This window comes from Vicugna pacos, chromosome 16 (assembly GCF_048564905.1).
Source record: "Vicugna pacos chromosome 16, VicPac4, whole genome shotgun sequence".
Classification (NCBI taxonomy): Eukaryota; Metazoa; Chordata; class Mammalia; order Artiodactyla; family Camelidae; genus Vicugna; species Vicugna pacos.
Genome location: NC_133002.1, coordinates 34,771,874 through 34,785,943, shown reverse-complemented (window position 1 = coordinate 34,785,943; position 14,070 = coordinate 34,771,874). Strand labels below are relative to the sequence as shown.

Sequence of the window (14,070 nt, the reverse complement as noted above, 5' to 3'; positions counted from 1 at the left end):
CTTGCCTCAGACTAAGATCAAGATAGGGCAACTACTGTCAGCCTCACACTGGATACCTCTGCTCCCAAGCAGCTCACTTTTACCTAAACTGGCCCTAGATGAATCACCCTGGGCCAAGCCACGTGCTCTGAGGGACACTGGAGGTAGGCTGATAAAGGACTGAGTTGACAGGACAACACAAGGGGGAGGGGCATATAATGAATGCATTTTCCCAGCCAGCTTTCAGCTGTGATCCAGGTGTCGCTTCACACCCTGCCAGGTGCTGGCTTGGCCCCCACCACGGAGAGGTTTCAGAAGCTCTCTGCTTTAAGGGAGAGAATTGCCCACAATACCTGTGCCCACTCAGTAGGCAACTTACTTATTGAAGAGATGATTGTCCACCTTGATCTTGCTGTATGCTTTGAAGTCATCTGGCATTAGCATGACAGGGACAGGGACATTGCTCAGCTCATTGATCTGCAAAGCAAGGAGAAAGTGAGGTTCTCAGCCAGGAAGCCACCTGCCTCAGAGAGACAATATGCTACAACATGGATGCTACCATCTCACCAAAAACATGTCCACGGAATCCCTCCTCATGTTTACTTTTGTTCTTTTCCTCAAATAAGTTTCCAACCTCATCTCTACCTATTGAAATTCTCCCCACCTGATAAGGTTCAGCTCAAAAGGCACCTCCTCTATGACGCTTTCCATGATTCTCTAAACCACAAACGTTTCCCATCTTGGAATTCCTGAAACATTGTTTGTATCCATCTTTTGCCATTTCATAGCCCCCCTCATATAGCAGTTAATGCTTATAACCTACACGAGCCAGCTTGATTATAAGCTAAGCAAGATCATAGCACTGATCTTTGTAAGCAAAGATCCTCTAAATGATCTCTGGAAGCTCCAGGGTTCTTAGCACCACAATTTGCATATGGCAGGTACTATTTAAGTGTATTCCAAATGCAGTAATAAATGGATCAATAAATAAATGCCATTCAACCTATGTGAGTGTTAATTGAGGCCTCTAAACATCTTCAAACAGGGTCACTCAAGAAATCAGCCCAAGCATATATCTGGGGAAAACTCTAATTTGAAAAGATACATGCACCCCAATGTTCACAGCAGCACTATTCACAATAGCCAAGACATGGAAGCAACCTAAATGTCCATTGACAGATGATTAGATAAAGAATATATCTCTCTATATATTTATTTATCTATATCTATATATTTATATCTATCTATATATTGTGTATATATATATATATCTACATAAATACATATAGAAATAAAGCAACATGGATGGACCTAGAGATTATCATATGAAGTGAAATAAGTCAAAGACAACTATCATATGGTATCACTTATATGTGAAATCTAAAAAATGATACAAATGAACTTATTTACAAAATAGAAACAGACTCAGACGTAGAAAACAAACTTACGGTTACCAAAGGGGAGGGGGGGCATAAATTAGGAGTTTGGGATTAGCAGATACAAACTACTATATATAAAATAGATAAACAACAAGGTCCTACTGTATGGCACAGGGAGCTATATTCAATAGCCTGTAATAAGCTATGATGAAAAAGAATATATATATGTGTGTGAATCACTATGCTATACACCAGAAACTAACACAACTAAACTGTAATTGTAAATCAACTAAATTTCAATATTGTAAATCAACTAAACTTCAAATAAAAATAAACAAATTAAATAAACAAATACATTTAAAAAAAGAGAAATCAGCCCAGGGCAGGGAAAAAGGATGGGTTTATGTGGGTGTGTAACTCTTATCTCCAAAGTAAAGGATTAATCTAAAGTGAGCCAGAAGAGGCAGATATCTGGTCACTGGCTCCCTCTTACTCTCCTGATTAAAGCAGGGCCAGTTCCTAAAGCCACATCCTGCCTTATGCTGAACTGGGGGAGATGGGGTAGAGTGCCTTGCCTCTGCTGCAAACAAACCTTCTCATTGTCTTTCATCCCCCTTCAGGGAGCTGGAGGCTGGACAGGGAACTGGCTTCCCATTGGTGCAGAGCTGAGGGCAGTGCCTGCCCTTCCCCATCCCCAGTTTAGCCAATTAGTGGTCTAATTAGCCACAGATGTCCTCCCCCATCACAGCAGAGTATCTGACATTTGACCCTCACCCAGTTGCCACTAATGCATTCAGGATTTACAGAGGAAACCTCAGTCCTGACTTAATGGATAGGGGGCAGAGGGAGCAGCCTTGTGTCTCCCAGATAGTTTCCTTGCAAATCCTATTATTTCAATGAGGCCCCATGTGGCAGTGAGGGAATAATCTCGTCATTAGGGCTCCTCTAGGGGCATAAATAGGGGGGAAATAGCATTTAATTTGCTGCCTCTTTCATGTTCCAAACCTGTTTTATTTAGAAATGTCAGAGGATGGAGGAAGTTCAAGTTAATGCAGTAAATGGGCTTGGGACCCACACCTTCCTAGAGTTGGTGAAAAACCCAATTTACTCATGGGGAAGTTAAGGAAGGCAGAGGATTGCATGTGTATGGGGAGGGGGCCGTGAGGTAAGTAGTGTAGGTTGACAACGTGGCAGAGACTCAATAAACTGCTGGCAGAAAGTGACTGGCATAGATATGAAAGTACATCTTATATATATTATAATTCCATTTACATGAAATTCTAGAATCTACAGTGAGAGAAATCCAGTAAGAGGCCGCCTGGGTTGGGTTGGGGGGGTGGGGTTGACTGTAAGGAACATGAGGTGTGATTCTAGGGTGACAGAAATGTTCTATATGTTGTTTAGGGTGATGATGACAGGAGTATATACATCTGGCTAATAAACAGCTACACAAAAAAAGCCCTGCCAGTTCCCATTCCAGGGGGTGCTCACAAAAGCACCTGCTTGTTAAGTGTGTGCCTACAGAGGAAACCGTTCCACTTCCTTGTTTTTCTGCCAATAGAAACAATTCATGGTAGCTGTCCCACTGCCTTTTCCCTGGAGTATTAAGCTTGACTCTGAGAGTTAAAGAAGTTAAGAATTCATGGCTCTTATGCAATTCTGTTTTATACTAAAATGTTCTAGTATCTGCTACTGATTGGTTCTGGGTTATTCTAAAATCCAAAACCTGTGCTTGTTACCAGGAGAAATAGGAAAGACTAAAACGCTTGCTTATAAGGGGTCAACTGCCTCTTAGCCAGGATGATTATTCTAACAAGAGCTACTCAGCAGGGGAGGGCATAGCTTAGTGGTAGAGTGCGTGCTTGGCATGCACAAGGTTCTAGGTTCAATTCCTCAGTACGCCCATTTCAATAAATAAATAAAAATCTAATTACCTTCCTCCAAAAAAAAAAAAACAAACAAAAAAGAGCTATTCAGGAATGCTCCATTCATTAATTCTCTATGTAACTCTTAGTGCAACATAGTTTGAATACTTGTAAGTTAATCAGTTTTTAGTTCTCAATTCACCTCTATTCTTGACTATAGATCCCAATAGCAGAAAATTTCTAACGGATAATATATCAGTGAACAATCCATACATCTGAACTACAGAGAATCACCCTCATTTCCACTGGGCCACATGTAGATGATTCACTCCGGGGATTAGCTGGACTATTTTTTTTTTCAGTTGTGCTAAATTTTATATCCCCAGAGAGTTCTATTCAATTTCAATTGAACAAGCACTTACTGAAATACCTACTACATGCTTCATTTCACGTTCAGGAGAAGGGGGTGTACAGCAAGGAAAATGTGCGTACTGTACACACACAAATGGAGGGCTTACCCTCTTAACAGGGAGACGAGACAAACCAATGATACAGCAACGCTTGAAGTCAAGGAGCATTTAAATAAGTGCGAATAGAGGGACCGAGAACAGAATGGAAGAGGTTCAGAGGAGGGTGAGGTTAACACAGTCAGAGTCAGACTCCCAGCCCTCACATACCAGGCTAGAAACAGGGCACCTTAATGCCCCTCCTGGTATTGCCAAGAGCACTTGACACTGGAAGAACTTACAACAAGATCATGTTACATCTCTGCTCAAAAATCTTCCATGGCTCCTCACCAACCTCAGGGTCAAGTTTTAACTCCTTAGCCTGGCATTTAAGGTCTTTCCCGATCTGGCTCAGACTCTGTCAAATTTCTATTCAGTTAACTTCTACTCAATGGACTGAGGGTCCATTATGTGCCAGTACTGTGCCAGAAGCTGGGGATACAACAGTGAAAAGATATGGTCTCTGCTTAGCTTGGAAGACAGACAACAAATAACAAATACAATGTGATGAGTGCTATAGCTATGAATAAAGGGAGATGGAAAAGCAGATTAAGAAATGACTGATTCTGCCTGGGAGTGGGAGGGTTGATTGCTAGAGGAAGCTACAGATAAGTCCATGGGAGAAAGGCCTAGGATGGCAGTTCTCAAAAAAACAAAAATCAGAAACAAACAGACAAAAAAAGCCCCAAAAAACCCAAAAGGAAGGGAATCCCAGCTGTGAAACAAGCCTCAGAGTTGTAGAAGTACACTGTCCATTTTAGGTACAGTCAGGGGAGGCCGGGAGTGGCAGGGTAAGAGACAGGCGCCAGGGAGTGGTGGGAGACAGTACAGGAAAGACTGGTGAACAACCTAGCATATTTTCAGTATCAATAAGCAACAGCTGCTTCTGTTTATTGAATGTCTGTAAGTGGTCAGTGCTTTATATTATTACATATCATATATCTAACACATAAATATTTTTGTTCTATTTGTGCTACTATTTCTAATATTTAATAGTCACATAAAGTATTATTAATCTGGTTTTGCAAAAGAGGTTCAGGGTACCTTGCTCAAGGTCACACAGACAATATATGCAGAGTCAGGACTTGCTCCCAAGCCTATCTGGTGCCAAAACCTGGACTCTTTATACTGTGCTGTGCAATCCTTCTTATGGACAGCTACCTCACTAAAGTAATGTTTTCCCTTCCTTTCCTCTATCCTAATAACCTGCAAGGGAAGTGTTATACTCCTTTTATAGAAAAGAAAAATGAAGCTCAGAGAGAAAAATTACTACTCCAACACTATACTAAGGGACACAGCCTGGATTTGAATTTAGGTTTATCCACTATGTGATAAATTTGGACTTGACTATGCAGACAATAGGAAGCCCTCTCAAGTTTAAGTCTGGGAATTCACATGATTAGATGAGTGATATAGAAAGATAATTCTGGAATCAAAATCAAGTAAGGATTGGAAAGGGTAAAGATAAGAAGCATCAAGACCATTTATGGGGCCATCATAATAGTTCAGGTGAGGGACTACAGCAGCAAGCTCAGAAGAAGGGATGAATTTAAGAGAATCATCCAAGATCTGGCTAAATGACACTTCTGTGACACCTTCCCTGTCTTCTCCAGGTTAAACCAGTTGCTCATTCCTCTGTGCATCTTTATATCCTAAATATCCATTCACTTCGGTAATTATCTGTTTACATGTTTGATTTCGCCACTAGACGGTGAGCCCCTAAAAGGAAGAGACTGTCTTACCCATGTTTATGTCCCTAGCACAATGTCTGGCACATAGTAGTTGGACAATAAATGTTGGATGGAAGGACTGATGGACAGAAAAAGGGGGCTAAAGGATGGCTAACACTAGGATAAAGAGAAAAAATGACAGGAAAGCTGGTGTGACCATGCCAAAAGTTCACAGTCTGGATGGGAATGGGAAAGAAGATTAAGGTTAGCTATTGAGGCTATAACCTGTATGTAAAGAGTCTTAAACGCCAGGGAGAGAAGAATAAACTTTATTTGGTAGACAAAAGAGAATAACTAAGAGCTTTGAAGCATGAAAGGTCGTGACTAAAGCAATGTTTCAGGAAGATGTGCCTTTCCTTTTTCACTATCTAGCACATTTCTGGGCCAACCTCTTTCATCTTCAGCAGAAATGTACTTGTGGAATGCAAACTCATTTGAGTATCATGATAAACAGAACATATTATGATGGTAAACTGTTTTAATGTCACGTCATGCAAGTGGTTTTTGGATGATCCACACGATTAACTCCATGAGAAATCAGCATAAATAATGAGGAGGCTAAACAAGCTGAGTGAGAAACAACTTAGGAACAGAGAGTTCACTCTATGCTGATCCTATGGGACATGAAAATTAGTCACTAGTTCTAGTCTGATGAACTTCTGACTCCAGAATCCTTCACTTCCCTGTGTGACCTTCATAGGAATTGCTACCCAGGAGGTGTGGGCTGGGCTTGCAGGCTTCCTGACCCGTCCCAGGGTTCTATGGGTGTCTCGGCCACAGGCTGGCACCACTGGGCAATCATTTGTTACCATCAGAAAACATGACATGTTGGGAAACACGTTCCCAAGACCAAGGAGGTCCAAGCAAAATCTGAAACTCCAAAAAGGAAAAGGGCAAGAACAGAGAGCCAGAGATGCCACCAAATCCACCCCTGGGTTTATTCCTCCTTTTTACACCTTGGTTTTTCTTCTCCCATTTGAGTCCCAGTGTTCTCTGTGAGGTGGGAAGGTGTGCTGAAGGACAAACTCATCCAAAGGCTTCACTAAAGTGGGACTATTTACTAAAGACTTTGAAAGTAGCAGGACAAGAGGAAAAGGCAGGGAAAGGAGGTTCTGGGTCTGCATTAAGCAAAGAAAATGTGTTGACAGAATGGGAGTGGAATGTGGGAGAGAACTGAGCAGACTTAAGAACAAATCTTTTCCTCATACCATTCATAAAAATTAACTCAAAATTTATTATAAAACTAAATGTAAGAGCTAAAACTCAAATAGTTTTTCTTAGAAGAAAATATAGGAGTAAACCTTCATCATCTTGGGTAGGGCAAAGCCTTCTTAGATATGACACCAAAAGTACAACCAACCAGAGAAAAATAGATAAATTGGACTTTTGATCAAAATTAAAAACTTGAACTTCAATTAGTGGGAGTACCGGTCAAGATGGTGGAGTGGTAGGACCACGACGAGCTTGCCTCTCCTTGCGACTACAATGAAACCACAGCTGAATGCTAAACAACCCTTGAAAAAAGACTGGAACCTAGAAAAAAAGATCTTGGGAAACTGGAAACATAAAGAGGGAACCACAGCAGGATGGTAGGAGAGGTGTGCTCACGATATAATTGGGCCCCACGCCACCCAGGTGGGCAACCCACAAGCTGAAGATCTGTTAAGTCGCAAAGGCTCTCCCACAGGAGTGAGAACTCTAAGCCCCACGTCAGGCTCCTCAGTTTGGGTCCTAGCACTGGGAAGAGGAGATCCCAGGACATCGGTTTTGAAGGCCAGAGGGGCTTGGCTCTGGGAGCCTCACGGGCGTGGGGGAAACGGAGACTCCATTTGCTTGAGAAGCATACACGGAAACTCACATGCACCAGGTCCAAGGGCAGAGGCAGTGATTTCATAGGAACCTGGGCCAGACCTGCCTGCTGGATTTGGAGGGTCTCCTGGGGACATGGGGGACGGCTGCAGCTCACTCAAGGGACATAAAAGCTGGTGGCAGACATTCCGGGAGTGTTAATCTACATGAGCTTTCCTGGAGGTTGACATCTTGATTGGATCATTAGCACCAAGACCCAGCCCCACCTAACAGCCTGCAGGGAAGCCTCAGGCCAAACAACATACAGGGTGAAAACACAGCCACACTCATCAGTAGACTTCCTAAGCCACAAAGGCCTCTAGACACAGCCCCACCCACTAGAGGTCCAGGACCAAGCTTCACCCAGCAGTGGGCAGACACTGGCTCCTTCTGCCAGGAAACTTGCATAAGCCTCTAGTCCAGCCTCATCCACCAGGGGCAGATACTAGAAATAAGAAAACAATAATCCCAAAGCCTGTGGAAGGAATCCACAAACATATAGAAAGATAGATGATATGAGGAAGCAAAGTGATATCTCCCAGGCCAAGATGCAAGATAAAATCCCAGAAGAAATACATGATGAGGAGATAGGTAATTTACCTGAGAAAGAGTTTAATGATGGCCAAGATGTTCAGAGAACTCAAGAGGAGTATAGATGCACAGAGTGAAGTTTTTAGCAAAGAGTTGTAAAATATAAAGAACACCCTAACAGAGTTGAAGAATAAAATGATTGAAATGAACGATACACTAGAAGGAACCGAGAATAGACTAAATGAGGCAGAAGAATGGATCAGTGAGCTAGAAGACAGATTAATGGAAATCACTACTTCAGAACAGAAAAAAGAAAAAAGAATAAAAAGGAATGAGAATAGTTTAAGAGAACTCTGGGACAACATGAAGCACTCTAATATTTGCATTACAGGGGTCCCAGAAAGAGAAGAGAGAGAGAAAAACCCTGAGAAAATTTCTGGAGCAAGAATAAGGAGAAAATATTAAAATTAGCAAGAGAAAAGCAACAAATAACATAAGGGAACTCCCTTAAGATTATCAGCTGATTTTTCAGCAGAAACTCTACAGGGCAGAAGGGAGTGGCAAGATATATTTAAAGTGATGCAACGGGGAAACTTACAACCAAGAATACTCTAACCAGCAAGGCTTTCAGACTTGATGGAGAAATCAAAAGCTTCACAGATAAACAAAAGCTAAAAGATTTCAGCACCACCAAACCAGCTTTACAACAAATGTTAAAAGACGTTCTCTCGTCATCAAACCATAAGAAAAGAGAACAAAAAGAAGAAAGAGAAGAAAAGAGACCTACAAAAGATTGCTTTCGCTGTTCGAGGTCTTTTGTGGTTCCTTGTAAATTTTAGAACTGTTTGTTCTAGCCCTGTGAGGAATGTTGACGTATTTTGATGGGGGTTGCATTGGATCTGTGGACTTCTTTGGGTAGTGTGGCCATTTTGATAGTGTTGATTCTTCCAATCCAAGAGCACAAGAAATCTTTCCATTTCTTTGTGTCATTTCAGTTTTCAAAGTATAGGTAAACTCCTTGGTTAAATTTATGTCTAGGTATTTTGTTGGTTTTGATGTAATGGAAATGTCTCTGGCAGTTGTAAAATTCTGGTTTTTGAAATGAAAAAAAAAGTGAATGAGGGGCTGCAAATGGCAAAATATCCTTCTTTTCTATGGGTGAGTTGTATTCCACTCCATATATATACACATATATATACACGCACATACACACACACACACACATATATATATATATGTATGCTGCATCTCCATTATCTATTCAACTATTGATGTGCACTTAGGATGCTTCCATATCTTGGCAATTAAAAATAATGTTGCTGTTAATAGTAGGGTGTGTGCATCTTTTTGAGTTAATTCTTATTTTGTGGTTGGCTTTATACCTTTGATAACTATGTAAGTTTAAAAAGCTAAAGCTCTAAACATTCTTAGAAACAATAACAGTACATATATTTAAATTTAAATCTATATGTACAGAAAAAAAGATCTATCAAGCCATGAAAGTCATAGAAGAAACTTAAAAAACATATTACTAAATGAAAAGAAGCCAGTCTGAAAAGGCTACAAACTGTAAGATTCCAACCAAATGACATTCTGGAAATGGCAAAGCTAGAGAAACAATAAAAAGATCATTGTTTCCAGGGGTTTGGGGAGAGGAAGGAATGAATAGATGGAGCACAAGGGATTTTTAGGGCAATGAAGTTATTCTGTATGATACTACATGTCATTATGCATTTGTCAAAATCCATAGAATGTAAAACATCAAAAGTGAACCCTAATGTAAAGTAGGGACTTTGGTTGATAATAATGTGTTCATGTTGGTTCCTTGATTGAACCAAATATGCCACACTGATGAGGGATGTTGAGGGGAGGGGAGTATATACGTGTGGGTGGGGAGGACTATGTGTGAACTCTGTATTTTCTGCTCAATTCTGTTATGAACCTGAAACTGCTCTAAAAGAATAAAGTCCATTTAAAAAAAAAAACTTGAACTTCAAAAGATACCATCAAGAATGTAAAATAGACGCTGAGGCTGCCGCTGGAGTCGCCACCGCCCCGCCCTCGCCCACCCGCCAGCCGCCCCACTCGCCCCCTCCACCGCAGCCGCCTTGGACTACAGCCGCCTTGGACCACAGCCGCCTTGGTCGAGGCCGCGCGCCCCTGCGAGGAGGAGGACGCAGAAGCCTCCGCCCGTACCCGCCCTCTTCCGCAGCCCTCACTCTCTCCCGCAGCCCTCGCTCGCCTCGCGCCCGCAGTTTTGGGCCTACACCTCCCCTCCACCCGCCAGCCACCGAAGACTTGACCACGTTAGGAGCCCAACTCCCCCGAACACGGCCCGCCGCTCGCCATGGATGCCGGTGTGACTGAAAGTGTTCTAAATGTGACTCTCACCACTCGGCTGCTTATGCACGGTAAGGAAGTAGGAAGCATCACTGGGAAGAAAGGGGAGTCAGTTAAGATAATCCACGAGGAGTGGAGCACATATCAACATCTCAGAGGGGAATTGTCCGGAGAGAATCATCACTCTGACCGGCCCCACCAATGCCATCTTTAAGATCTTTGCCATGATCATCAACAAGCTGGAAGAAGATATCAACAGCTCCATGACCAAAAGCACTGCAGCCCCTGGTCACCCTGAGGCTGGTGGTGCCGGCCACCCAGTGTGGTTTCCTCATTGGGAAGGGCGGGTGTAAGATCAAAGAAGCACCAGGGCCCAGGTCCAGGGGCAGGGCATATGCTCTACTGAGCGGGCCATCACCATTGTTGGCGTGCCGCAGTCTGTCACCGAGTGTGTCAAGTAGATCTACCTGGTCATGCTGGAGATGCTCTCCCAGTCTCTGCAAGGGAGAGTCATGACCATTCCGTACCAGCCCATGCTGGCCAGCTCTCTAGTCATCTGCGTGGCCAGCCAAGATCGGTGCAGTGGACCTTCGGGCTACTCCCAAACCACCTATGACCTAGAGGGACAACCTCTAGATGTCTAATAGATCCAAGGACAACACACCATTTCTCTGCTCGATCTGGCCAAGCTGAACCAGGTGACAAGACAACAGTCTCACTTTGCCATGATGCACAGCGGGACCGGATTCGTCAGAATTGACTCCAGCTCTCCAGAGGTGAAAGGCTATTGGGCAAGTTTGGATGCATCTACTCAAAGCCACCCATGAACTCACCATTCCAAATAACTTAATTGACTGCATAATCGGGCACCAAGGTGCCAACATTAATGAGACCTGCCAGATGTTGGGGGCCCATATGAAAACTACCAACCCAGTGGAAGGCTCTTCTGGGAGGCAGGTTACTATCACTGGTTCTGCTGTCAGTATTAGTCAATATCTAATCAATGCCAGGCTTTCTTCTGAGAAGGGCATGGGGTGCAGCTAGAACAGTGTAGGTTCACTCATAACCCCTTGCTGCTGTTTTCCCATGATCCAACTGTGTAATTTCTGCTCAGTGATTCCAGGTTTTAAATAATTTCTAAGTGTTCAGTTTCTACACAACTTTATCATCTGCTAAGAATTTAAAAATCACATTCTCTGTTCAGCTATTAATGCTGGGATCTGTATTAAGTTTTATAAGCTTTTCCCTGTTTTTAGTTTTGTTTTGGGTTTTAGGCTCATTAATTTTATTTGTTTGTCGATAAGAAATGTAAGAGTGGTATGTTAATAAATTTCAGTTTAGTTCTGTAATGTCAAGAATTTAAAAATTAAAAAATGGATTGTTAAAAAAAAAAAGTAAAAAAGACAACCCAAGGAATGGGATAAAATATTTGCAAATCATGTATCTGATAAGGAACTTGCATCTACAATATACAAAGAATACCTACAACTTAATAATAAAAAGACAAATAGCCCAATTGAAAAATGGGCAAAGAAGTAATTGGCAAAGGCTCTTAATAGATATGTCTCCAATGAAAATACACAACTGGCCAGTAAGCACATGAAAATATGCTCACCATCATTAGCTAGCTAGAAAACGCAAATCAAAATGACAATGAGGTAGCGCTTCAAACCCACTAGGGTGGCTATTAACAAAAAAGACAATAACAAGTGTTGACAAGGCTGTGGAGAAAATAGAACCCATACACACTATCTGTGGAAATGTAAAAATGGTGCAGTCACTTTGAAGAACCAGTCTGGCAGCTTCCCAAATGGTTAATTACCATCAATCCTTCCGATCACCTGGGTGAAGCTTCACACATACCAGGTTCCTAAAATGGCCAACAGGTTATCAAGCAAGGTTGGCCTCCTCTGGTCTCCACACTCCTCTCTGAGGCAATCTCTTCTCTAACTCCAGACCCTCTGAACTGTATTTCATCCACTGAAACAATTGTTTTCTCTCTATATTCGTTCTCCCCCTGACAGATCTAAAGTTGTCTGATTCTTCTCCCCATTTCCTATGCAGTCTTCCTCCAGAGTCCATGGGCTGCATCTCTTGCCCACAAGAGGAGCTCCTGTTACAACGCTGAGTTCAAACGCCTCTCTTTTTCCACCTAGAAGTAAGTCAACCACCTCATGGGAAAGTATGTAATTGGCCTGTGCTGTAGATAAAGACATATCCATCTTTCACATCTCATACACCATCAGCCACAGACAATCATGGTCTAAATGCTTAAATGGGTGAGAAACTAAAGAATCAAAGAAAAGGTGATATCTGAAACCTTAGATTGCAAAAAGTGGCAACAGTGGGCTTCTGAAGGAAGGTAACCTCCAAGAAAGGCTATCAGTCCACCAGAACAACACGGTCCTGACTCCCTAGAGAACTGCAAGATTTTATAGTCTTCTTCTGGGGAGATGCTCCATTTCCCAGATGGCGACTAGACCCTACTGCAAGCTAAGAGGAAGCAATAAAACTTTTGTTTAACTTACCTCTGAAACTCAGCCCATCCAGGGCAGTGGTGCCTAGTGCATTTCCCCTGCGGTGCTCACTCATTGTGTCCAGAGGCACAGGTCTTGCTTAAAAGTCAATGCCTTTCCGGCTAGCCCTCAAACTTTCTTAAAGTTAGTAAAGAAAGAGGCTGACTGCCTAGTCCAAGAAAGTAGGGATCACAGATACCTCTTCATTTGCCATTCAAAGAGTTGCTGCCTGCCTATCAGAAAACCAAGCACTACACACAATCCTGGGAACTGGCAGGCACAGGAACACACACTTTGAGCATATCTTCAGGTTTTCTAACAAGACCATAATCCCCATCTGTCCTGGCACTTGTCTGAGAGGCAGGACAATGAACAGGAGGCAAAGAAAACGAGACCTCTCATTCGAGCACCATCATTAGCCAACGGTGCTGGACAATGAGCTACATCTTTTGCTGTGACCATAGGCAACCTAATCCTCCTATCAGGGCCTCCATTTCTTCGTGTATCAAAGAAGGGACCCAAAGTCCCTTCTGACTAGCTGTAATATTCTTGAGTCTCAGACCTCAGTTCTCTGTAGACAGGATGCTTTCTAGTGAGAAGCTGCAGGACAAAAATCAAGGACTGACTTTCAGGCAGGGACACAGGGTTCACATTTTGATGACCCAGTTTCCCTTGCAATGTTGTCAGATGACCCCTGAGGCAGCAGGAAACAGAAGGAACAAACTCTGCTGGACTGTTGAACCAAAGCAGCTCCAGAGGTCTAGGCTTTAAACTAGTGGTTCTCCCTACCCTGGTCAGGACCTGCACCTCAGTGAGGTTACTGAACACAGTAACTTGCCAAAAACCAAGAAATCAACAAAGACCTCACCATAAACATGTTCATTTCCGTATTAGATGTAAAGATCTAAAACCCTGGCTCAGACAACAGCTCATCAATCTCCAGCCAGAGGCTCTTCTAGTAAAGCAAAGCAAAAAGTCTTGCTGGCCTTGGGTCCCTTTGTCATCATTTCGTCTTGGGGGCAATTTCAAGTGCTCAGTAAAGTCAGGGAGCCTAAAGAACTGATATCCACAGGAAACTCAAGCCATGCTTCTTTTTCCTGATTCCTACTTTTAGTTGGTGAAGTTGGTATTTCAGGTCCTTTTACTTCCTCTGCTTATTTCTGGTGTAGGAACTCACAATGAAATGGTCAGAATGCAAACAGAAGTGGTTGGAAGAGAAAGAAGAAAGACCCCAAACAAATAAGACACAAAGGCCTCCAGCTCAAACACTGTGCTAGGCTCCAACTTCCTAACAGGAGCTGTTAGACAATCTCAAAGAACCCCAAGGAGTCAGGGAACCTCTTTCTCATCCTAATCACCATCCCTTATCACACCCT

The 14,070-nt window shown here is 42.7% G+C and overlaps 1 protein-coding gene and 1 pseudogene across 2 annotated transcripts in view; one reads left to right on the top strand and one right to left on the bottom strand.

Annotated features, from left to right (window-relative positions):
* PIP4K2B (phosphatidylinositol-5-phosphate 4-kinase type 2 beta) overlaps window positions 1-14,070 on the bottom strand; it is a 35,749-nt gene that overhangs the window by 20,595 nt on the left and 1,084 nt on the right. For both annotated transcript variants that reach the window (XR_012059609.1, XM_072938826.1), the window contains exon 2: window positions 359-456. Coding sequence is in view for 1 of the 2 variants with exons in the window: in XM_072938826.1 (XP_072794927.1) it covers window positions 359-456 (98 nt within the window). In the remaining variant the exon portion in view is untranslated. The remainder of the gene's footprint in view (window positions 1-358; window positions 457-14,070) is intronic.
* Window positions 10,161-11,371, top strand: LOC102533700 (poly(rC)-binding protein 1-like; annotated as a pseudogene).